The 27,119-nt window shown below is 18.7% G+C and overlaps 2 protein-coding genes across 11 annotated transcripts in view; both read right to left on the reverse strand.

Annotated features, from left to right (window-relative positions):
* The window catches only part of LOC129611210 (trichohyalin-like), a 112,354-nt gene that overhangs the window by 28,623 nt on the left and 56,612 nt on the right, over positions 1 to 27,119 (reverse strand). For 5 of the 8 annotated variants that reach the window (XM_055524205.1, XM_055524204.1, XM_055524208.1 and 2 more), the window contains exons 7-9: positions 4,694 to 4,783; positions 3,626 to 3,871; positions 1,531 to 2,019 (exon numbers count right to left, since the gene is read on the reverse strand). In XM_055524205.1, coding sequence (XP_055380180.1) covers positions 1,531 to 2,019; positions 3,626 to 3,871; positions 4,694 to 4,783 — 825 coding nt within the window. Of the gene's footprint in view, positions 1 to 1,530; positions 2,020 to 3,625; positions 3,872 to 4,693; positions 4,784 to 11,376; positions 11,890 to 13,064; positions 13,280 to 27,119 lie in introns of those variants that run through there. The other 3 variants (XM_055524209.1, XM_055524210.1, XM_055524211.1) reach the window with 3 other exon arrangements.
* The window catches only part of LOC129611212 (uncharacterized), a 32,374-nt gene continuing 25,782 nt past the window's right edge, over positions 20,528 to 27,119 (reverse strand). For 2 of the 3 annotated variants that reach the window (XM_055524213.1, XM_055524214.1), the window contains exon 3: positions 20,528 to 24,687. In XM_055524213.1, coding sequence (XP_055380188.1) covers positions 23,104 to 24,687 — 1,584 coding nt within the window. In that variant the 3' untranslated portion in view covers positions 20,528 to 23,103. Of the gene's footprint in view, positions 24,688 to 25,367; positions 26,851 to 27,119 lie in introns of those variants that run through there. The other variant, XM_055524215.1, reaches the window with a different exon arrangement.

Genomic DNA, 27,119 nt, shown 5'->3' on the forward strand with positions numbered 1-27,119 from the left:
GAAACAGTTTTCAAAAAAAATTATTATTTTACACTACTTAATTACTGTGTTTTTATGTTCATTTTCGAAATATGGTAAAATAGTTTTATGGGTAAGGAAAATAATAGAAGGATAGTATGCAAACAACAAAAAAAAAAAAAAACGAAAATAATATTCCTTTATAAAATTTTCGTGCAGAATATGCCGTGGAAATTTAATTAGATTTTTGTTTTTCTGGAATTTTTTATGTGCTTAAAAATATAATTCTAGATTGTTTTATTTAAGTAGTATAGTATATTATAAGAATTAAGATGTTGATTAAAAAAATTTACTCAAGTAAGAATATTTTTTTTTCTTTTTAGGCTAAATCATTCTTATTGGTTTATTTATAAGAAATATATTATACACTTATATGAAATACCTGAAATTGAATCATTAATATTGCAAAAAGTGTTCAAATAAGTAAATTGGAAAACAAGGTATTCTTCAATAACCCAGCAAAACCGTTGAGTAAGTAAAATTATTCAAATGTTTAAATTCTTTAAATGCTTCTGGTTATATAATATATTTAAATATATGTATTTTCATATATATATATTTAAAAATCAAATTTTTATCGAAAACTAAATTTACATAAAATTTGTTTTGATATTCAATTGGGTAATTTAATTTTGTATTTTTTGTTGTTAATAAAAATAAATTTTTATTTATTTTTCTAATTTTAAATAGTCCTATACTTAATTTACTTTACATTTTGCAGATAATTTTGAATAATCAATTATTTTATTTATTTTCAATTTCTCAAATCACTTTTTGCAATATTTAATATTGCAATTTGTATATAATTAGTGATATTATTATTCATATATTTTTATTTAACTTAAAATAAAAATTAAATTAAACTAATTAGTTTAAATAAAAGGCAAAAAACATAACAAAAAATTAAAAAGGTTGTGATATAAAATTGTTCATAATTATTATTTAAGTTATCTTTATTTTATAAGAGATTATCAATTTATAAAACACATAAGTAAATTTTTCAGATTTTTATTTTTGAAATAATATAAAGTAAAATTCTTATTTAAGATTAATTAATTAAATATAAGTATTTAATGTAAAGTATTTGAAAGGTTGAGAAATATTTTAATTAAGGTTATGTGTGCATCCGAAAAAAAAAAATAAATTTCAATGTTTATTTTTTTTCTTTTGTAAAAATTGACAGCATCTTTTTAATTTATTAGATACCAAATATCAAATATTCGTTGTATTTAGCTTTTAAAAAACTTACACATTATTGTCGTTTTAAGTTTAATATTAAGTAATTAAATATACCCTTTGTTATTTAATAATAAAGAGTATTTTAATTACTTTGTCTTAGATAACGTTGAAAAAAGTTTTTCATTTTAGCTATTCCATATTATAACAAACAGTATTACCAAAATTTTCAATTCCTTTGTATAGATACTTATATGCTTTGTTTTCGGTAAAGATTTTACGTGAGCAAAAAAAAAAAAAAAATTAAAATAAAAAAATTTAAAGTAAAAAACCCACCTGAGATTTCTCTAAATCTTGCCGTAAACGTTCATTTTCAAGTTCTAAACGTGCAATACGCTGCTTTGTTTGTTCCCAATCTGAACTACTTCGACCAACTTCACTTGTCGCCTTCTCTAATTCTGCTTTTGATTTACCTAATTCACTTTGTGATGATTCCAATTTTATTTCTAATCGATCTTTCTCTGTCATAGCACGATCTAATCTCAAATTAAGTTTTTCAACTTCACTCTCTAGGGATCGTAATTTAATTTTATAATCGGCTATTTCTCTTTCATGTAATTCACGTTCTTCTTGTTTTTCATGTTCAGCCCGATCACGTTGTTCACGTAATTGACTCATTTGTTTTTCTTTATCACCGATTGCTTCTTCTAAACTAGTTAAAGCACCTTCGGAATTACTATGATGAGCTTGCATAGCCGATAATCTAGCTCGTGCCATATCAACTTGATTATCTTTTTCTTTTAAAAGATCTTCTAGATTTTCAATCTAATATTAATTTTGTTTAAATTGTTTGTAATATAAAGAACCAAAAAAAAAAAAACAGGTTAGTAGAAGTCATAAAAAAATTTTATTTTAATAAGTAAAAAACAAAAACTATAAATTAACATATGAAAAATGAATTTAAAAAATAATGATGAAATTTGGGTTTTTTTCCTTCCAAGGTCAAAAAGTGAGTTTTTTTTGTTTTTTTGAAATTTGAAATATTTTTATATTTGAGTTGCCAGATCTTAAGCAAAATTTGATTTTTTATTTATTTTCAAAAAAAAAAAAAAAAAAAACGTGAAACGTATTGTAAGCGAAGCTGTGGCATTTTTTTTCTTTTATTCTAATTAACATAGCAATCGGAGATGTAGCATAGTAAATTTACCAAAATGGTATATTATACTATAAAACACATATTGTAGATAATTAGCAGTTTCTTAATTAAATAAACTGTACTTGTATATTTTTAGAAAAACGAAACGAATTTCATTAACAAAAGTGAGTCGAAAAATTAATTTCAATTTATAAATTGTATTTCTTTTAAGATTTTTCGAGCCCTGAAATTCGAAAAAAAAAAAATAATTATTTTCGATAATAATAATGTCAATGAACAAACTATAGTTCAGTTTGTTGATGACAACAAATAGAAAAAATATTGTTTTACTTCTTCATTCCGTTAGTTAGCTCAAAAATTAATTCTAATCAATAATTTTCTAACTACTGCAGCAATTGTTTTTTTTTTTTCTTGTTAGTTAAGCAAATTTTATAAAATTTTAAATTACATACAATGTAAAAGCAATTTTTGAATTTTAATTTAAATTTAAAAAACAATGAATTATTTAACATTGGTAGAATATCAAAGCATATTTATTTTTTAGAAATTAAATTGAGAATATTGATAAAATGTAAAATAAAAAAAATAAATATAAACTTTATATTTTCCTTATTTGATTCGGTTTTGTTATAAAATTTAAAATTTCATTTTATATTCATGTAATATATTTATATTTTTATATTTTCATTAATTGCTATATTATATGTAATATTATAAAAATAATGTTTGAGATGAAAATTTTCTAAAAATATTTTAATGCAATAATTTTTTTGTTTTTCTAATAACAAATAATTAGAAAAAAAAAATTAAGTAATATCTTTGTTTTTTTTTTTTGTTTATTACATTTATAATTAAATTTTCTATACTATAACATTATATTTTAAGATTATTATAATAATAAAATAAAAAAAGTAACTTAAATATTTTTTTTGAAAAATTCTCTAATATAAATATGTACTTCAAATTATTAAATAATTGAAACAAGCACAAAATAACTGCAATTTAAATATTTTCAAGTATGTATAAGACAACAAAAAAGAACAAAAAAAAAAAAGAATAATTTAACAAAAAGAAATTTACGTTTTTTTTTTTTCTTAATTACAATTGTCATGTGTTAATTTTTTTTTTTGTTTTTATAAATTATAAATGTAATCAAATATTTTTTTTTAAGCATGTATGATTTTTATTTTGAATGCTATATTATATAATAAATTATATGTGTACATGGTTGTATATATATATATTATATGTATATACAAGGTATGTGTAACTTACCTTTCTTTGTAAAACATTTATTTTTCTTTCCTTAATATCCATATGGTCTTTTAATTCAGTCAGTTCATTATTTAAACGATTCCTCTCTTGTACAGCTTGTAGGGCACTTTGGGTTTTCTTTTCTATCAGGCGATTTTTTTCCTCTAAACGAGCTCTTAATTCTTCTACATCAGTTTGAAGCATATTGTAATGTTCTTCTTTAGCACATAATGATTCCTTTAAAACAGCTATATGCCTTTGATAGTCCTGTGATATTATTTTTAAGTGTTTTTTTTTATGGTTTTTTTGTTTGTTTTTGTTTTTTTTTTTTTTGTAAGACAGTATTTTGTGTTTATTTTTTTTTTAATCAATTAATTTAAAATAAATAACCTTCTTACATTATAATTGTATAAACAAAAAATCACTTTAAAAATCATAATATTAATAATGTGAATGTTTTAAAATAATTGTAAAATATTCTACAGTGGTGATTATTTTTTCATTTTTTTAATTTTTAGTTGAAATGGTATTTTTGTATTTTTTATCAGGAAGTTATTTTAAGATTTTTTTTTGCTATTTAACTAAATGCTTTTTTTTTGTAAATTTGCTTTTATACAACGAATATCAATAGAATTCGTTTAAAATATAAGATTTTGTATAATATTCTGTATTTAAATTTTTATTAATAACCAAATTTTTAAATTAGTAGTTTCTATATAATAGTTTCTGAAATTTTTGTTCAATAAGCGTATAATTAATTTAATTTAAATTAAATTTTAATAATATATTTAATTATGAAGTTTTTCGAAAGCTCAATTCTTAAAATAAGAACGGTAGAAAGTTTGAAAGCTTCTCATGTACTAATTTAATATGGATTCTTTATTAAAGCGTCAATTTTTAAAATTTTGAGTTAATAAATTTTAAGTAATTATATTTTTTTTTATACAACTTAAAATAAATTAATTTAATAAAATTCATTAATGAAATTGAAGCAATACCATTAAAAGTATAAAAAAAAATGAAAAAAATTGTTTTTTTTTTTTTAGCTACATAATAATGGAATAAGTAATGAAATGTACAGACATTTACCTGATGCTGCTCCTCTAGAGTTTTCATCTTGGCCGCCATCGCCATGATCTCTTGATCTCTTCTTTGAATTTCCAGACGGAATTCATCCAACTTGAATCAATAAATTTTATGTAATATTCTATTGCATAAATTAACATGATTTTTTGGGTATTTTTTTGTTTTTTTTTTTTTTTTTTTGGTAATTTTGGTATATTTTGGTATAATTTGGTAAAAATATTTTTTTTGCTTGTTTTGAATTATTTTTGTTAAATAAAAAACTAAAAGTTTTTGATGTTGCTAATTTTGTTTTATTTAATTAAATTAATGTCACTTTTTTTTTTAACTTATGTTATTTATTAAGTAAATATAACATAATTGTATTTTATATTAAAATTTAAATATTAATGCAGATAAAAAAATTATATATTTTTATTTTCAAGTATACAATATAAATATAAAATTTTACATTAACAAAATATAATATAAAAAATAAATCATTTTAATAAATTATTATTTATTTTTTTTTTTTTTAAATACAAAAAAAATTTAATAACAAAACAAATAAAACAGAAAATAATATAATAAGGTATGTAATTATATATTATAAGATAAAAGAAACATTTAATGTAGTAACATTTTTGTAATGTAAATACTTTATATAGAGGAATAAAATGGAGAATAAATAAAACAGAGTAGAAATCAAAAAATAATATAGGAGCAATCAATATAATTATGTTTTTTTTTAATTAATATTATAAATATATATAAACAAACAACAAGTATATAAATAAATAATTGTAATATGTTTTATGTTAAATGAATTATAATATTTGTATGTTTCTATATGTATATAATATTTAATAAAAAACAATTATTTGCAATTAACATAAAAATATTAATTTAATAATAATGATCAATATTATTATAAAAATAAAAGAGAGCATATTAAAATTTCAAAATATATTTGATATAATTTTGAAAACAAATAAAAATTATATATAATTGTAATTGTATATATAATGTATATATATTTTTTTTGGTTATTTATTACAACAAAGCTTATCTTTAAAATAAAAATTTAAAAGAAAAACAAAAAAAAACAAAAAACAAATAATATTTATAAAAACAAAACTACGATTTTTATTGCTTTAAACACTAAATGGTAACAATATGAGTATTTAATTTAACAATAAATTTTATTATAAAATTATTTAATAAACAAATATAACTATATTATTATATATTAATTTTTTTTTCTTGCATTTAAAAATATATTTCAATAAAATAAATATAATGTATGTAAATGCAGATACATATACATATTTATTTATTAAAAAAAAAAAAAAAACAAAAATGATTGATTTTATTTTTTTTTTGTATATTATTAAATATATTTAGTTTTGCTTTTTTGTTATTTTTTTTTCATACAATATAATATACTTTATTTATGAATTTCATATTATTTTTCTTAAATAATATTTTTTTTTATTTTCATTAAAAATAATAAATCTTCTTAATATAAAAAGCGTACTATAAAAATGATAAAACAAGTTTTAATAATTAAATACATAAATAATGTTAAACGAAAAATAAAAAAAGTATAAGTAGTTAGATTATTATTCGTAATACATATACAACATATAAATAATTATAATATTTAATAATTTTTTTTTTATATAAATTGCATTATAAAATTTTTAATTTAATTTTAATATTTTATATATTAATATGCTTCTATTCAAATTTATATAAAAAATTATTGTAAATAAATGCGTAGCTTTTTTGAACAATTAATATTATGTAAGTAATAATAAATTTAGTGTTAGTATATATATAAATGTAATGTTGTAGTTTTAATTTTGTATTTACTTTTTATTTTTGAAGTACATATACACATTTTATTTCGTTTTTTTTTTTTGTTTTATTGTTTTTTTTTTTTAAATTTTAGTATATTTAGTAAAACTGGTGTGTATATAATTTGAAGGTACTGAGAGAGGGTTTATCATACAATTGGTGTATATTGTATATAATGTATTTTCCAATATGATATTATATATTATGTTTGTATATAATTTATTTATTATAAAATTTGTATTATTATGTTTATTATTGTATTGTGTATTCTTTTGAATATACAGGTCAATTAATATATACCCTGATTTATATAAATTTTGATTGATAATTTACTATTTGATTTGGTTTTATAGAAGGTATATGTGTGTGTGTGTTACGTTTTTTTTTCCGTTTTGATTTAAAATTGATATGTTATGAGAATAATGTTTAGTTTGAACCTTTAAATGCCCGTTTTTCAAAAAATTATATATAATAATAGTCAATATATTATCGTAATATTTAATGTATTAAATTTTTATAATGAAATTGTAGAGGTATAACATACTCAATATTCAATAAAATATTTTTTACAATTGTGTTTTTATTTTATTTTTTAATTAATTGCATTTACGCTATTTCATTGAATTTTTTTAAAAAACGTTGTTTTTTTTTATTTTAGGTTGATATAAAAGAAATCATGAAAAAATTATGGCGAGAAGAAAATAAATTATAATATACAAAATACAGCCACTTAAACTCATGTTGCAGATATATTTAATTGAAAGATAAATTGACTACAATTATAGTTAAAATATCTTATTGTAGCGTAAGTGTTATGGAAAAAGAAATATATAAAATTTTTTTGACCATTTGTAATTTGTGTGTAGTCCATAATTGATAAAATCACATTTTGTGTCATAAGTAATATGAAAAATTACTAATTTATTTGAATTAAGAATCAAAGCTTATTAATTTTTCTTTTAAAAAATTAGTGAAATATTTAATATTTTGACTTATAGATATATTATTTGAAAACCAAAATTAGGCATTTAATGGTTGTATTTATAGATAAAATTTTTTATTGATAGATAATAAAAAAAAAATACCAATATTTTATTACACAGGGAAATAATAAGTGTATAATTTTGTAAAACCTATAAAATTTCTATGAATTTCTATATATTATAAAGTATAAATAAAAATTTTTTAAAAATTAAAATATTTTTTTTTTATATTGAATTAAAAGAAATATTGTTATTTTGATTTTGTTTTGGACTGCATGCAATTTTCGATTATTTATAATATTGTTTGATAATATAGGATTAATAATATAATATATATCGCAAGCTTGTGAATATGTTAAAAAAAAGTAATGAAAAATTAAAAATTAAATTTTAATGACCTTTATACATTCTATATAATCATAATATAATATAAAAAAAATATATCTAAAAATAATAATATAAATTTATTAAATTTAAATACATATTATATTAAATTTATAAGAGCAAAACGTTTAACATTTAGAAAATTTATGTGACTGATTTTATTATTATCATTAAAATAATTTTTATATTTCATTTTCATATTGTTATATAGCTTTTTGCAAAAATTTCGTAATATTTTTATTAATTTTTTGCATATATATCAAATAATAATGTAGCTTTTAAGTAAAAATAATGGATTTAATGTTGATGAATTTTCATATTTCGCTTACATTTAAAAAGATGATGTTTTATGTTGTTTAATACAAAATTATTTAACCATTTTTGGTTTGTTCTTTTGTTTAAGTTAATACTGAACTTATAATAATCGGTAGGTTCACTCAAATATATTTGATAGTTGTTTTCAGTTCTATCCAATTGTTCTATAGATTTTTGGAATGTTTAAGAGTAATACTATTTTTCACTATATTTACTATTTATATTAGATTTCAGTTTAGTAATACTGCTTTTTACTAAGTATAGTATTTGTACTAAGCATAGTCTATATTGTTTTTTATTAACTCTGGTAAAATTTAGGCATGTGTAATGCTTTTGATGAAAGTGTAAAATAGAACTATGTCTAAAATTGAAGATAATGCAAATTTTAACAAACTAGCTAGGATTTTCGTAGAAAAGAAAAAAAATTTTAGTACATTTTGAATTTTTTTATTCTATGTAATTCTATTTTTTTATTCAGTTATCTATATTATGAGAAGAGAATATCAAATTTGATTGCATTAGGCAATATTTTTTTTCGTAGTTTAAGAAATGGAATTCGTGTATTAAAAATTTTGTTAAATACTTTCCACAAACTTAATAATTTTAATTGAAAAAAGTTTTCTCTTTTCTTATTCATTCGCTATAATATCAATTTTATGAAATTTTCTATTCGTTTAATTTATTTTAGCCTTTTTCAACTTTGAATTTTATTTTTTGCTTACTTGGAAGTTTTACTTGATTGTGTTAATGAATAAAATTTTTTACTTTATTTAAAACGGATTTAATTTTTTTTGTAAAAATGTTTTAATAAACTATTTCAATGAAAAAGGAATAAATAAAGGGAGAGAAAGTGAAGGAATAAAAGCGTTAATGATTTTTCTTCATCCTTGAATCAATTAGATTTATTATATTATATAGGTATACATGTACATATGTACATTGTTATTAAACTAACCAATGGTCTCTTGACATCATTAAAAAAGAATAGAAGAGAATGAAAACTTTTTATAATTAAATTGGATTTAGAAAGTAAAAAAAGCAAAAATTAAGTTAATTGTCGTAAAATTTCAATAGAAAAAGCCTAAAATCCACAAAAAAAGACTGAATAAAGTGAAATTATTTGACGTAGATTAAGAGCACGATTTAGAACAAGTGCACGTACATATTTGTAAATAAAAATGTACAGAAAAAAAAAACAAAAGATCTAAATACCATTTCAAGAACGGTTTAGATCATGTTAAAACTTTGCATGAAGAATAAATTTTAGTACTTTTAATAATTCACTTATTAATAATGAAAATACAGAAAATATTTTATTTTGAACTAGAATGTATTAGAAAATTTATATTGAATTCAATGCAAAAATTGAATAGAATTACATATTTGGCAAATATCCGTAACATTAAAGTTTAATTTTTAAAAAATTTGAAAAAAAATGTTTACTAAATCTTAGTAATATGTCAACGTTTTATATTTTAAATGATTGTGTTAAAATAAAATAAATTGCTTTTCAATTTTCTTGATAAATCATTTAAGCTATAAGCATATTCAGATCACAAAGATGAACTGTTTTTGAGAATATAAAAAGGAATACATATAAAAAACATTCAACGTATTTAGTTTCGTGTGAAAAACACTTATTGCTTACCGAAATTTTTAGTACATTTTAAACAATATTTTTTAACTAATAAGTTTCATCATTTTATGCTTAAACAATGTGAGAAAGTTTTGGTATACCTAGCCATTTTTAAATTAAAAATAATTTACAATTTAAGATAAAAACAAAAAAAATACGTATGTATATACCAAACTATGCATATATTTTAAAAAGAAAAGCTTAGAATTTCTATATTTAAAATTCTATAAAAAAAAGATCGGTAAAATTCTAATTAATTAAGAATATTTCTTTCCAAACTATATTTTTATACTATATAATTATTTTAAAATTTAAATTAAAAAGAACATCAATATAATAATTATTGTCAAACTCTTGTTTCTAAAAAATATTTCTAGAAATATTTAAAATATTTTTATGTTGTTTGTTTCTATATGATATACGAAATATGTATGATATTGAAACTAATAATGTAAATTTTAAAGAATTTTTCAATTGTGTGTGATTTGTATCAATTAAAAGTCTTTTAAAACTATACTTTTAAATTTTTGCTTTGAGAAGAGTATTTCTAATAAAAATGAAAATAATAATGAAAATTTATAAGAAAAATTATAAAGTTAAGAACAATATTGTATACCTTGTTTCTTGATATTCAACTGTTCTATATTCAATTAATATTTAAATTATATTTCATATTGGAATATACTATTAATTTTTTATTTAAATTTCATAAATAATATAATTAATTTGTAAACGCTATATTTATTTTAAATAATGAATCTACATTATTAAATTTACTTTACATTTAGTATAATTTTTTTGAGTTCCTTTTATATGAGCATGCAAAAGGGCTATATATAAAAAAACAAGTTGATTTTATTTAAATGTATAATTATTTTTACTTTTTTGACTGAAATGTATTTACCTTTATATGTATATATATATATGCTTATATTATGTATATGTATACGCTTAATTAAAATGATTTCAATTTAATTTTTAAGCATATTTTAATTATTGATATACTTTTTTTTTTTGGTATCATTAGTTTCGATGTGATGAAAATAATAGCCATACACTTAGAGTACACATATAGATGAAAATGGCATGACGTATGTTCCGTTTGCGATAAAAATTCGATAGGGCTTTTTAATTATTTATAATTAAAAGTATTTGAAAAAATTTTATAATAATAAATGGTTTTTTAAATGCATTTAAAGTTTATTTAAAATACTTTCTGGCTTTTTTTTTTATATTTTGTTTTATTTTTTGCGAATAAAATGAATGCTTTTTTTTTATATTTTGTGTTTCGAGAAGATATAAAAAAAAATTATGTAGTAGTTTTAACGCCTCACTCACTTTTGACCTTTTTTTTTAATATTTTTTCATTGTAATTTTTTTTTAGCAGATTTTGCAAAAATATGTTGTGAGTTATTAAAGTGATACGAAAAAAAATAAATGATAAGAATTGCCTTAAGAATTTTATAAAATATTTTTAAATTAAAAAGAAAAGAATTTTAAACAAAAAGGAAGAATTTCATCGATTAGCTTACCTTTTTGCTAATAATATTAATCCGTCGACTTTTTTCGCTATTATCTTTTAGTTCTTTCAGTTCACGTTTTACATGATGACGTTGTAATATTGTTTCAGTTTTCATTTCTTCAAGCCTAGCCCTTAGCTCATCGACATCATTCTCTTTACGTCGAGCCATACTTGATTTCTTCATGATATTTGATTAGAATATCCTGTATTTCTTTATTCTCTAATTTTTTCTTATAATGTTTTGGTGTTTTTTGTTTCAAAAATTATTTTGGAAGAATATTTTTTGTGGGTAGGTATATAGATTTATATTTATATAATATATAGATGTATCTATACTTTGATTAGTATACGCAAATTTTGTATACGAGTTTTATATCACAATTGAAATTCTCCTTGTTATCGTAGATATTGAAGAATATTGTTTTATTGTTTTTTCGATATTGCTTCTTATTTTCGTTTATTTACGTCAATATGTACTCAAAAAATAACGTATATATTTTTATGTATATATTTCTTTAATTTTCTTAGAAATATTTAATTATGTATGTTTATTTTTTTTTTTGAAAAATTTATGAAAGAAAAATTTTAATGTTATTGTGAATGAAACAAAATGGACGTAAAATAGTTAATTAAAAAGGAAAATAAGAATGGCTTTAGCTGTGTGAATATTAACCTGGTATATTAATTAAATATTTAATATAATTATTTATACTAATTTTAAAAAATTTGTTTTATAATTTAATTTGTTAAGTCGAATAATGTAAATATAAATGACAAAATTTTTGCTTATTAGTTGTAAGATCAATAAAAGATTTGTCTATTTTGTAAAATTTTATATGTTATAGATAACATAAATTTTGTTTAAAATAATATTAACTTTTATTATTTTAATATTTTGTTTAAAATAATGCTTAAACACATTATTCAGTTTAAGTATTTTTCTTCCGTGTTTCAAATAAAATGTAAAGTTAGAATTTATGAAAAAATTCCAATGTAAAAAACAAAATTTTTGAGATAAAAAAATTTTATTTAAATTTTTTTTATTTTTATATTTGTATATGTGTTTTGTATAAATTTACATACAATCGTTATTCAAAATAACGTGGCACATATAATTATAAATAAATTACAATATGAATAATTTTTGTAGTCCGGCATTATTTAATTTGTAATTAAAATTAAGGAATTTTGTTCTTTCAAACAAAAAATATTATTATTATTAATATTATGCCAAATCATTTCTGCAGAATTAATTATAAATTATTTTACTTGTATAATAGATATATAACGATTTTATATATTATTTTGCTGAAAAAAACATCTATGTAATTCAAATTATTTTTTTATGTATACAATTAAATATAATGAAATTTCACTATAAAACAGTATTATAATATATTCAGATTAACATCACACAATTCGATAATAATGTAAAAAAGCTGTATGAAAATTTCAAATATTTCTTTTAGTTTAAGAAAAACTCGTTGGAGAATAATTTTTTACTTTTTTGAAGAAATGATTATGATTTGTAGAGAATTTAATGTAAAAACGTGAATTTCAAAATAAATTTTCTTATATATTTTTGTGAAGAAAAATTTATTATACAAGAAAATTTTCATGAAGAAGAATTTGTTTTTTTTTTTTTTAATTTAAAGATTAATATTTGAAAAAAATATTTAATAAAAGGAACAAATTTACCTGCACATACAGTAATAGCGTTGTGTTGCGAAATTTTGTATATATATCTGGGTATATATATATATATATATTTATTTCAAAGTATTTATCCAAAAATAATAATTCCTTTTCTCAATGAATTGTATATATAATTCATTAAAATCTCAATAAATAAAATATACTCTTTTTTTTTATATATATTTTTTTAATACTCTTTTTTTTTTTATTCTATATAATATACATTATCAATATATACAATCACAAATAAGCTGAATTGTATTATTAAATATTAAAAAATTTTTTATTATTTTAATTAAATATTAATTTATTTTTCATATATTTTGAATTTTAATCATATAACACAATCATAATATTGTTTCATTTTGATTTTTTTTTAAATATTTTTTAATTCATTCAAATTGATTATTAATTTGTTGTTGATATTAGAAAAATTTGAATAAAAAATTTGAAGTTAATATTTTTATTTTTTTGTATGTTTTTTTTTTTTTTTATTTTCAAGTCACATAAATTAATGTTAAATTTTTTATATTTTGCATATTGTTGGTTGATTTACGTTGCAAATAATTTTTTGTTTTTTTTTTTAATTTTAATAGAAATGAAAACGCAATGATAATGCAAAATAAAAGAAGGAAAAAAGAAGAAGAAAAAAATATAAGAAAAAAAATATAGAATGTATAATAATTATAAAATTTTATTTGATTATGTATTTTATAATAAAAAATTTTCATTAACAAATACATCAGGTTAATTATAATAATGTATAAATATAAGTTCAGTGAATTATTATTATTATTATTGTAATATGTATAATATCCATCGTATATCTCACTTACATGTTTTTATTTTTTTTTACTGTGATCATAATTGTAAACTATAAAAATTTTGTTTTGAACATATAGTATGATTTAATTATGATTTAATTTATTTGATTTTTAATAAAGGAAAAAACATAAAAGAATTTTTATATTACTTTTTAATTAATTGAAAAATTAATTGAAAATTTAATTTTATTAAAAAAGAAAATATTTTTATTCGAATTAATCAGAATTATTTAAATTTTTTTTATATTGATTAAATTTATTAAAATTTACAAGAATTAACAGCCTAACAAGTATTTACGAATACAATTTAACTCGTACTATAATCGTAAGTTTTTTACGAATGCTTAACTTTTTAAACTGTTCTATATTTTGTTGCCTTTATAGTTTACATTGTGCATAATAGACGAATGAGATGTACGATCGATTTTAATATTAAATAATATGATTGATAAAGTAGATTTAATATAGTAAATGATTTGCTTTTCATGAAATTATTTATAAAAATAATCATGCTTTAAAATTTAAAAAAAAAGAATTGCGATTAAAATTATATTATTTTAGATGATCAAAGAAAAAATAATAATTTTGTGTAAATATACTTTATGTATACAATAGAAAAAGGAATAGAATGAAATGTTTTACTAAACAAAAAATGAAATAAAATAAAATAATTTTAATATATTAACAATGAATTAATGCTGCGGAGTATATTTTTAAGCGGATTATTATTAATATTATTTCTTATTTTTTATTTATTAATTTTTTTTGTTTTTCTTTTTTTAATATATTTATATGTAATTATTTGGAATTGATATTTTTCTTTTTAATGTGATTTTAGTATTTTCTGATATGGATATTTTATTTTTTTTTTTTTGAATATGCGGAAACACTAATATTATGGCTTGTGGTTGATTTGAATTTTATATAACAATTATTTATTTATGTATAAATGCATATGTATACGAAATTTATATATATATATATATATTCAAAGTATATGTACATGTGGTGTATATGTCGTATTTATAATGTAATAATATTAATATAAATATATATTATAGATAGATGGTGTATAATAATATGCAAAATAATATATTTATGATATTTGAATATATTTTGATATGAATTTTTAATGGTATATGTATAAATATATATATTTTTTTCATTTTCAATTGGATTATGTTTGATTTTATGATACTGAGTTTGTTTTTTTTTTTTTTCTAAATATGTAAGTAAATTAATTTCTGTTTTGCTTTGCAATTATTATTTTATTTTGTACAACTGTTATAAGAGCCATTTATTGTGGTAAATGTATTTTTTTTTAAATTCATATATTTTGTATAAAATATTTATTTATATTTTTGAATTTAGATATATTGTGCAAATATATAGATTATAGAAAGTTGTTTTACACAATAATATGTTTGAATTGAAGTTGTTTTTTCTAGTACTAGGATTAAAAAATTGCCCATATTATCTAAGACGCGTCACTTAAGGTAATTAAAATATTACTCAAAAGTATTCACGTTTTTAGCATAGAGTATTAAGTTTTTATTCTAAAAATTATAAAATCTTTAAGTAATATTGTATAACCTCAAGTGATTTGTTTAAGAAAATATTGGTGATTAATTATTTCGTTAGTATACAATATTGTAAAATTATTAATTATATTGTTTTATATTTTAGATTTATATTAGATACTATTGAATATTGATATTGTTCAAAAATATCTTTATTTAATATTGAATACGCGAGGGTATAGATGTATTATTAGATATATGAATGTATATAGGTATCATACATATAGGTGTATATTATATTATTTATTTGTTAAAAAGAAACACATTATTATTAGATATAATATTTATTAGTTATAATTATATATAAATAAAAAAAAATTAAAATCTTTTTTAATGATCAAGAGATTAAAGGTGAAAGTAAAAACGGAAATAAATAATTTTATTAACTTTTATTTAATAAAAGTAAACAATTATTTAATATACATTTATTTATATAATATATATGTATTTATTATTTTTTTTCTGATGGATTTACACGAATTATGTAAAATCAAATTTTATTCTCGATTATATTACAGTATAGTTTGTATATGTATTTTTTGAGAAATTATACTTTTTTTAAGTCCATATTTTTTAGATTAAGCCATTTTTGTTTTTTTTTTTTTGTTTTGATTTACTAAATTTTTATAATTTATTTAGATAATAGGTTCCTAAATTATAAATATACCTAAATTTAATATATGTAATTATATAACTCGTCAAATTTTTAATTTTTCTTTTTTAATACTCTTATAATTATTAATAATAGTATAATAAAATTATAATTTATAATATTATTACGGTATATGTTAATATTTTAATAATTGTATATTAACATATCAATCATATATGTATATTTATTATTTATATTATATCCTAAAAGTATTTTTATTTTGATTTCATTAATACTAAATTTGAAGTATATTTATTTTAAACTAATATTATAATTGACTAGAATTAAATATTAATTAATTAATTTTTTTTTTCACTTTCTTTTCTCTTTTTAAAATCTAATAAATTTTTAAATATTGTGGTGTATTTCTTGAGTAATTTTATTAAATTTATAGCATAGGTTTTTTTTTCTCAAAATGATAAAATTTTAAAAGAAAAGTAAAATCAATTTGAAATATTTTTGAAATTGAAATAAAATGATAAGAAAAGAAATGTGTTTTAGAATGTATATAGAAAATAATATAAATACGTATAAGAATTTTTGTATGATGACAAAATGGCGAATAAAAAATGGCGTTTTAAAATGAAATGAAATTTATGAGGATGAAATGATTGAGATTGTAATTTCAAAGTTTGTTCTAAAGTTCTTTCTATATATATATATGAGAAATTTAATCGTCCAATTTATGTAATTGAAAATATTAGAATTAAGTTTTTTTTTTCTTTTTTGATTCATAAATTTTTATATTCTTTTTTATAGTTATTTAAATTTTAATTTGTAATTTTTTTGTCTTATATCTCTTCAAAAGAAATTTTTTTTTGTTATCAGTCTTTTTTTTCGAAGCTGCTAAGACGTTTTAGTTCTGTGTAAAACGTTTGGAGTCATCAAAATATTTATGTTTTTTTTTTTTTTTGTTATAAATTTTATTTTCATTTGTTAATTTTTATTTTTTAAATTACATTATATGTGTATAATTTATATTTTATTAAATTATTTTCCTTCGACATATTTATATCGGTTATTTGATTAAGATATAATTATTTTGGTTTTTCTTTGTCCACCTTTTTATTTTTAGGCTTTCTATTTCTTTATTTTAATTTTTTTATATTTTAATTTTGAATTTTGTGTTTCGTTTCACAACCTTTTTTTGCTTTTCTTTGAATTGATATGCGGGAAGTTATAATATTGTGAAATGTAATAAGTCATAATTTTGTTGTAATAAAATATAAATACCACCTAGTATTATAAGATGTTTCATTTGTTTTTGTTTTCGATGTATAATGGTAATTAATTTGTATAATAATACTTAAATAGTTTTTCATCGAATGTATAATACCGGTTATATTTTATTTATATTAAAAATATTTTCAAAACTGCTTGAAAAAATTCATATATCAATTTATTTTAAATAAAGAATTTTACATAATGTACTAATATTAATATAAGTAACAATATGCTATTTTTAAAGAAATTTTTTCCATTTGAAATTCACTTTCAAAAGACTCAGATTTTAACTTTTTTTAACTTCTTTTGATATTTTCGATATAAGTGTAGTTAATTGTGCAATATAAAAATCTTTTTTGATAAATCACTCAGAGATTTGCATTGATAGATTTTAAAACTATTTATAAAATGTAATTTGATGTAATGTTAGTCATGGTTATTCTATTATACGTCCATTTTAAACTATAATTAATATTTTAATTAGGAGAGTTAAAATTTTAGTACTTTTATGGTACAATACAGGGTTTACACCGTCCGTCTAATTATATTTTCTAATATCGTATAATATTATGAATATCAATTTTTATAAAATTTTTATAAAATTTATCGAATTTAAGGTATTATCTTCTTTCTTTTTAAAAAGTATTATTAAAAATATTTGAAAAATTCAATATCAATTGGTTTCGTAAAGTTCTTTTTAAAATTTTATTTAAAATTTAAATAACATAATTGAATTGCTGTTGTTAATTAAAGTTTTTATTATTTGTATAAATAACATCAGACGATCTCAGAGCAAAATTCTTTTTGAAAAAAAATTTGATTTAACACAAATAGTTGATTATGTCTTTATTTTTAATGAATTTGAATATAATTTATAGTTACATTATTTATATTTAATACTAAGTAATTATTACATATACTTGCATATTTTCCAATTGATTTTATTTTTCTACACAATCTATATGAATTTTTTTTTTCTACACAATACATAATATGTAAATAGGATTCATTATTTTATAACTCGTAATCATTTATAATAAGTATGAGCTTCCAGTCAAGCTTATGTATTTCGCTTATTTTTCGGTGGGTTTTCTTTTTGAAAATTAAGTCTTTGGTATATTTTATAAAATATTTCTATTTATAAAATGAATGTTGTGTTAAAAAATTAATGAATCAGACTATTTCATATACTCGTACTATAAATACATATTTTTAATACTGATATTCAATAAATTTTTGAATAAATAAAGAGAGTATAATCAATAAATCTCTTTTTTGTGTTATATACATTTGGAATTAAATGTTCTGCACATTTAGAAATAATTCTAAATGTATTTAAGAAAAAAAAAGATTTAAATTTTGAAGAAAAAGTGTGAGTTAATTTTTACAATTGAAAGGCAGTTTGAAATCAGTAAACTACAAATTTTTAATGTTAAAGATAAAATGTTGAAGTTCAGATTGAGATAAATGTAAAGTTTGCCAAATAATTAATTTGTCGCTTTAATTTTATTTTAATAAAATGACTGAAATTACAAAAATAATCAACAATAAATTAAAAATAATTATTATTGTTAAATATTGTTAAAATAAAGATTGCATTAAATTAATAATTCTAATAATAAATTATTAATATTTAAAATTATTATTATAGTGTAGTTAATATTCATATTATTTATTAGAATTTTATTACATACAAAATTTAACAAGCTAAAAGCTGTTACTTTCCAATTTGTTATTATGGTATTGTATATTTTGATTATATAATACATAATATTTATAAATGTATTTATTTTATTTTGTAAATTAATATAAATTTAATCAAGCAGTATTGAAATTCAAAAAAAAAAAATGTTCTTATTCTTTCGATTTGAATTGAAATGAATTTGAAAGGGAGGATGTGTGTGTGTATATATTTATGTATTGAAAATAAATTATTGAACACAATTTTCATTTTAATTTTATTTTTTATTTTATATTTTATATATATATTATAATTATGTATATTTATGCTATGGCATTCATTTTATGTAATTTAAATTTAGAACATATTTGCATGTATGTTCTGGCAGAATTTCATTTTTTTTATTATACATATATATAATATATTTTATTTATATATATTATTATATTTCAATATTTATTTTATTATTATTATTAATTTTTTGTTTTTTTTGTTTTATAATTATAATGAAATCGACGAGTTCATTTTTATACTATTATATATTAATTAAATAATTATAATAATATTAAATACCGAATTTTATTAAATAATTAAATAACGAACGATTTTTGGTTTCGTTTACTGCGACGATTTTTTTAAACTACCATAATTTTATTATTAAAATTAAAAGTTTTTTAAAATTTTTTTGTTTTTAAATTTTTAATCGTTCTATATATATATATATTGTATTATGTATGTATATGTATATAGGTTTTTTTAAATCTAAAGAGTCTTTTTTATTATTTAATTAATAATTTTTCTTTTTTAAATATATTTGTCTCTAATACTTTTTCACAAATATTTTTCCTTAAATAATGTTTATACTGATTAATTTTTATCGTTTTAATACTTTTTTAGAAATTAAAAATCTAAAAATGAGAAAAAAATTAATAAAAAAAAAAAGTAGATATCCTAACCTATTAATTGACTACTTTGTTGTTTTTTTTTTTAAGTTTTTTTTTTTTTCAAGAATTAATTATTAATTATTAAATTCTTTAATATTTAAGTTCCTTTTTTTTTGTTTATTTTTTGGTTTTGGAAATAACAGGTGATTTTAATAATTTTCAAAAATTAATTTCTATATATATCAGTATATATATATGTATATATAATATATATATCATAATACTAACACGTATATTTACATTTTGGGTATACATATTCAAATATGTGTAAATGTTTACATACATATTTATTATAATTAAATATATCGTATGCATTTATTATGTAAATATTTATAGGGTATAATATACCATGTACATACATATATGTATGTGATAAGATCACATATATACTGTATTTACATACATATATGTTTATTACATTTAGGAGTTTGGAAGGGAGGGGGGGGGGGTGACATATTAGTAGAAGATTCCTAAAATAGAAAATATACTTAACAGTTTAAAAGTTTTTTTTTTTCTAAAGGCCTTTAATTAAGAGCGCCTACTTATATTTTAATTATTTTATAGATAGTATATAAGGGTTTCTTGTTAGCATTTTTTTTTTGCTAGCATTTTATTATACATTCCTTTAAGCCAAGGATAATAATAATGTACAAACAGAAAATAGTTTTTGGATCTTTAATTTTTTTTTTTGTATTTGGACTTTTAATTTTTTTGGGTAGTGAGTAATAATTGGAATTTGTTTTTTTTTTCCTTTTTTTTGCATTTTCCAAATTAAAAATTAAGTATTTTATTTTCAAACTAAATTTATAGTATAATATGGTATAGGTATATATATATATATACATAGATATATTTTTTATTACTTATTTTATTAATACAAGTAAAATTTTTCATGTAAAGGACCTAAAATTTTAAATAAAATTTTCTCAAATTTTTGAATTGGGAACAATGCTTTTTAGAATAAATATATATAGTAAATATATATATGTACTTATTATAAAATTATATTATAGGTACGGTATATAAGTAAATATGTTTAGATTTTGTTATTAAATTGAAATAAAAAATTTCAATTTTCGACAAGGAATAAAATCAACTCTAAATATATGGAACAGAATTAACTTTTCTACGCCTATAAATATGTAATATTTACATGAGTTACAAGAATATTAATACTTTCTTTTATTTAATACTAATTAAATAAAATTTTTTTAATTAAAATTATAAATACTTCATTTTTTTTTTAATTTCGTTGAAATTTATTAAGCTTATATTTTATGGTGTTTTTTTTTTATGTATAAGTATATATGTATAATCGTTGAAAGCTGTTGTAGATAATTTTTTCTATTTTTATTTTTTATTTAAAATTAGTTTTGTTTTTTTAATTGCATTTAGTGTTATTATATAGTAATAAATAATTGTTTTAATATTAATCGCGTGTGTAATAATTATTTCATTATTATTATTTGTTTTTCATTTAAATAAATGCATATTCTTAGGAGGTTTTGAATTAAATTCAATCATTTTTATTGAAAATCAAAAATGACAATAATTCATATTATTTTTATTTAAAAAAAAAAATTTCCAAATGAAAGAAATCACAGCTCGAAATATATAATAATGTAATTTTTATAATTATATAATACTTTCCAATTCCTAGAATAACATTTCAATACTTTAAGTTTTTATTTTTGAATATATTTTTTGTTTTAAATACAAGCACACGAAAACTCCTTAAAACATTTTTTATTTCTTAAATGAAATTTATACTTTGATTTTTACTGAAAAATGGAATTATAATTGAAAAATTTTTTTATATTCGTGCAACTGCTAATATATTTGTTAAAGATCTTTGATTTATTTTATTATAGTTATAAAAAATTTCTTGGTGGTTCTTATTTTTTGTTTTACTATTTTCATATTTAGATAATTGAATTATTTGAAATTTGGTTTATTTTAGATTCTATTTATTTATAATATAAAAAAGCTTACCATATTTACTTAAAACAGCTTTAAAATTAGAGTAAATTCTGTATAAAATTTGAAATTGTAAATTTATTATTTAAATTAATATTAAAATTCATTATTTGTAGGTGCTGCCAAAACACGTACAGTGAAGAATGAAATGTATCAACCTTCCAGATATAATCAGCACGTTCAGTTTTCAATGAAAAATAATTAAAGATGGTGCGAAATAAGAGTAGTCAATTCGGAGTATCATAGTTATAGATTTAATAGAACTACTTTTTAACAGCTATATTATATAATTAACCAGCTACTTGGCGATTTTATGAAAAACGATCAGTTCGACTGAAAATCAATTCACTAAGATGAAAGAAAAATTATAGAAGCGCAAGGGATTTCGTTGAATATTTCGCTGATATCAAACCCTTATTAATGAATATCGGGTATAAATTTCAAGATTTTAATATCAAATACAATATCGAATTATTCTTGAGGAAAAATTACTTGATTAACAAATTGAGATTAAAATAAAAAATCAAAGTTTTACAATAGTAACTTTTAAAATAGTGTTAAGTCTTTCGAACCCTCATATTGTTATCTCATATTAGGTTGATCTGATTCTCAAATAGTTAGCAGTTCAAAAATATTTCAATTTGAAATAATTGTTATAAATATGATATTTGTTTAATATTTTTGATAATTTATGAATAAAAAGAAAATTATTATCAAATATTCTGTCAATAAAATTTTGCCTATTGTAATTTAAATAATACGAACACAACTTTCGTTAAGTATTTGTATATATAAAATTTAAAGCCTTTGATAATAATATTAAAATGAATGTAGATTTTGGTTAAATATAATTTAATTATATTAAAGCTATTCAAAAAACTATTCAAAATTTTAAAAAATAGGAGTTTTTTTTTTTGTTAATTTTTAGTCAGTGCTCATCAATTATTGTTATTATTATTTATATTAAGATTATTGTTAAAAGTTGTTATATTTTTTGTTTTTGTAATTACTGATATAGAACGTTGCGTAGCTTTTTTTATATAATCGCTTTTTGTTAATATTATTATTCCGCTTTTAGTTTAGTGAATTTATTACATTTGTTTAACTAATTTTTTTTTAATTATTTTAAATTAATAAATTCTTTTTTTAGGTTATTAATTTTAGTCAATCGATAATGTATCTACGTCAAATTTAAAACTTACTTGTCTTTTTGATTCTTGACTTGTTGGTTTACTGTAATCTAAATCTAGTTTTGATAACGGTACTTGATACATAGTCGATGGGTAATGATGATGCATTGTAGATGATTGTTGTTGTTGTTGGTGTGGTTGAGATGGATGATGATGTTGTAAATGATGATGTGACGAAGAAGGTAAATGATGATGATGGTGATCAAAATATTGACTCATATAGCCACTTAGATTACCACCAAGACCAGTTGTACCAACTAAGCCACTTTGTCCACCACTACCACCACTGATACCTAAGCCTCCGTATGATTGTCCAGTAGTTAAAGCACCACTACCACTACCGATAACACCACTACCACCACTTGTATATGGTTGTTGATTCTGATGTAAATGATATTGATGAGAAGGCAATTGTTGTTGAATTTGCTGCTGAAGATGAGATGAATGAAGATATGCGGCCGAATGACTTAAAGGATGATTATGATGTAAGTGTTGATGTGTAGTGTATGGATAGTGATAATTAAGTGCAGGATTTGATAAATGTAAAGTTCCTGGTAAATGATGTGATTGATAAAATGATTGTGGATATAGTGATTGTTGATGTTGATGATGTTGTAACGCTGTCAGTGATGATAGCGGTGGTTGAATTGATTGCATATAATTACTACTTAACATATTATTTGCTATATTATATGGATTATAATTTCTACTACTATAATTATAAACAGATGGACGTGAATATAAATAATTATTAATATTAGATGAGGATAATGTTGGTTTTAAACGTTGTAAAAATTGCTGTTGTTGTTGTGTTAAACCGGTTGTTCCTGTTGCTGTTGTTGTTTTATCATATGGTGTTGCTGTTGCTGGTTGAAAATATAAATTTGGTTGTGATGAAAAGCTATTTGATAATTGCATTAAATTTGTTTCATGTGGATATCCATAATCTGGATAGCTTAATGTTGGATAACTTAAATTCAATCCAGAATATCTATAATTTAAATAACTACTATGTGGCGGGATACGTTGATTTAATATTTGTTGTGATCTTGATATTGATTTATTTGTTTCATTTAATAAATTAGCAATATTTGTTGTTGATTCATGATGTAATAAACCGCTAGAACCAGTTAAACCAGTTGTATAACCACCGGTACCTAAACCACTTGTAAATGTATCACCTAAACCAGTGACACCACCACCAGTACCACCACCACTTATTGATAAATTACTTAAATCGGCCATCATAGATGATGGTAAACCGCTATAACTATAACGTCTTCTACGTGCTGCTGCTACTGCGGCTTGTTGCTGTTGTTGTGCAGCTGTCATTGGAAATGGTGATAATCTACCAGTTAAACCACAACCACTACCACCAATTGCACCACTACTACCACCAAAATCATATTGATTAAAAATACTAGATGATGAGGTTGGTTGATGTAAATATGGATCAGATGTTTGATGACCAGAATAGTATTGACCAAGAATATCAGGCATTGGAGGGCTTGTACCAATGCCACCACCACTCATCATGTTGTTGTAATCGTACATCTGAAATAGTTTTAGATATTTTTGTTCCAGTACCAGTATATCTAATATTCTTGTTTTTTTTTTTATATTTTATTTTATGTTTTATATTTTTAAAATTTTTTTTTTTAATTTATTTTTTATTTTTAAAAGTGGAATTTGTGTCTAATGAAATTTTATTTAGTTTTTCTTTTTTTTTTTTTTGATTTCCGAATAAATTTAACTTTAATATATACTAGATATATATTGAGATGATATATATGTATATATATATATATATGTATATATATATGTGTATATGAAAAAACAAAAAAGATTTTCATATATTTTTTATTTGTTTGATATAAAAATAAATAAATATTTAGTATATAAAATCAAAACTACGGGGATTTTGTATATAATTTTTTTTTTTTTAAAATTTGTATATTATGTATATATATATATTATATATATATATAAATATATAAATAAATATATATTTATACTAGTTTAAATTGATCAAAAAAGAAGCAGAAATCTTTTCTATATAAATTTACTATTTATTTATTTTTTAAGTTTATTTTATGATTTTATTTAAATTCTTTGTCTATTTGATTTCAAATTTTATAAACAATTAATATATTGTTTATTTATAAATGTAAAAAAAAAAAAAGAAAATCACTAAAATATTTTTAAATGTTTAAAGATTTTGTCCGAACACTTACGGACGTGGCCCCATATATTTACTTTTCTCTTTTTTTCGTTAATTTTTTATAATTATTATAGAAAATCTCACGTTCATTAAAGGTTTACATTTATTTTTTTTTTTTTTTTTTGAAATCTTAAACAATAATTTTTAATTAAAAGTTTCAATTATAAAAAGTTATTTTACAATTTTTTACTTTTTAAATTTTTGTTTTCAATTTATATAAATTTTAATAATAGTAAAATATAGTTATATTGTTTTTTTTTTTTAATAAAATAATATTATAGTTTATGTTTTATATTTTTAAATTCAATGAATTGTGTAGTAGTAGTAGTTGCTGTAGTAGTAGTAGCAGTAGTTTGCTATTATAGGTTTTTGGTTTTTTTTGGTCATATTTTAATTTTGATATTTTTAAGCTCTTCATTAGAAATGATTGTAGATAGATTGTAAAACGCGAAATACAAAGATTTATTTTGTTTTGAATTTTTTAATACAAATATTAAATGTCGTTTTTTTTTAAATATATATACATATACGATGTTGTAAAAGTTCACTGTTTCTAATTTAATTTTAAATAATTAATTTAATCAGTCCATCTATTTTTTACGATGTTAAAACATTTTTATATTTCTTCATTTGTATATGGTGGTAAAAATTTGATTCGTTATGGATGTAAAATAATTATATATATTTTTTTTTTCTTTTTTTTTTTTTTTGGTTTATGATTGGTGATTTATAATTTTATTATGAAAATATTTATGATGATAATAATGATTTAATGATGATATTAAGGAAAAATTATTCAAATCAGAACAAAATTAAAATATAAAATATTAAAAACGATAATTTTGGTGTGAGTATTAAAAAAATAAAATTAAAATTTTTTTGTTAAAGATGTAAAATTTGAAAATTTAACGAAAATAAAAGAAGGAGAAATAAAAATTAAAATAAGTAAAATAAATTTTTATTTAACTACTAAGTATGTTATATAATAAAATATAATATATATATATATATATATATATATATACATATATTGCTTTCTTCGTCTAAACTATAAAGTTTGAAAAACAAAAAAAAAAATCAAAAACCTAATTTTGTTTAACTTTATATTTTATGCAACCTTTTTGTTTATTTTTTTTTTTTTGTTTGACAAAAACAACAAAATTTTGAAAATATCCTATTTTTTTCTTCCTTGTTTTCTTTTATTTCTATCTGATTTTATGATAAATTTTCAGAATAATAGTAAAATGTGTGGCACGATAAAATTATTATAAGCTCATATTTTATAAATTATAAGCCGATTTATACAAAAATATTTTGGTTATATATATGTATATAAAAAATGCTCTCTTTATATATTTCAGTTTCCTCTGTATTTTTTTTTTTTAAATTAAAAATATATTATAATATTATTATATAAGGTATATTAAAATCTCAGCATAATTAAAATTTTAAGTAGCAGTTTCAAATGAATTTTTTTTTTAAATTATATATTTTCATATGTCCTATATATATATATATATATATATATATATATTATGTATATGCATTTTGGCTTTCAATATAATTAATTGTAAAATTTATCAGATTTTTGGCATTTTTTATTAATATTAAATTATATAATTATATAAGCATAATATATATATATATATATATAAATAAACTTGTAATTTTATTCTGTCTTTTTATTTTTTTTTTTTTTAAATTAATTATAATGTATGTAATATATATACTTGGATTATATAATTATTACAAAATGAAAATATTT

Source organism: Condylostylus longicornis, unplaced genomic scaffold (genome assembly GCF_029603195.1).
Source record: "Condylostylus longicornis isolate FDR11 unplaced genomic scaffold, ASM2960319v2 ptg000048l, whole genome shotgun sequence".
NCBI classification, from domain to species: Eukaryota; Metazoa; Arthropoda; class Insecta; order Diptera; family Dolichopodidae; genus Condylostylus; species Condylostylus longicornis.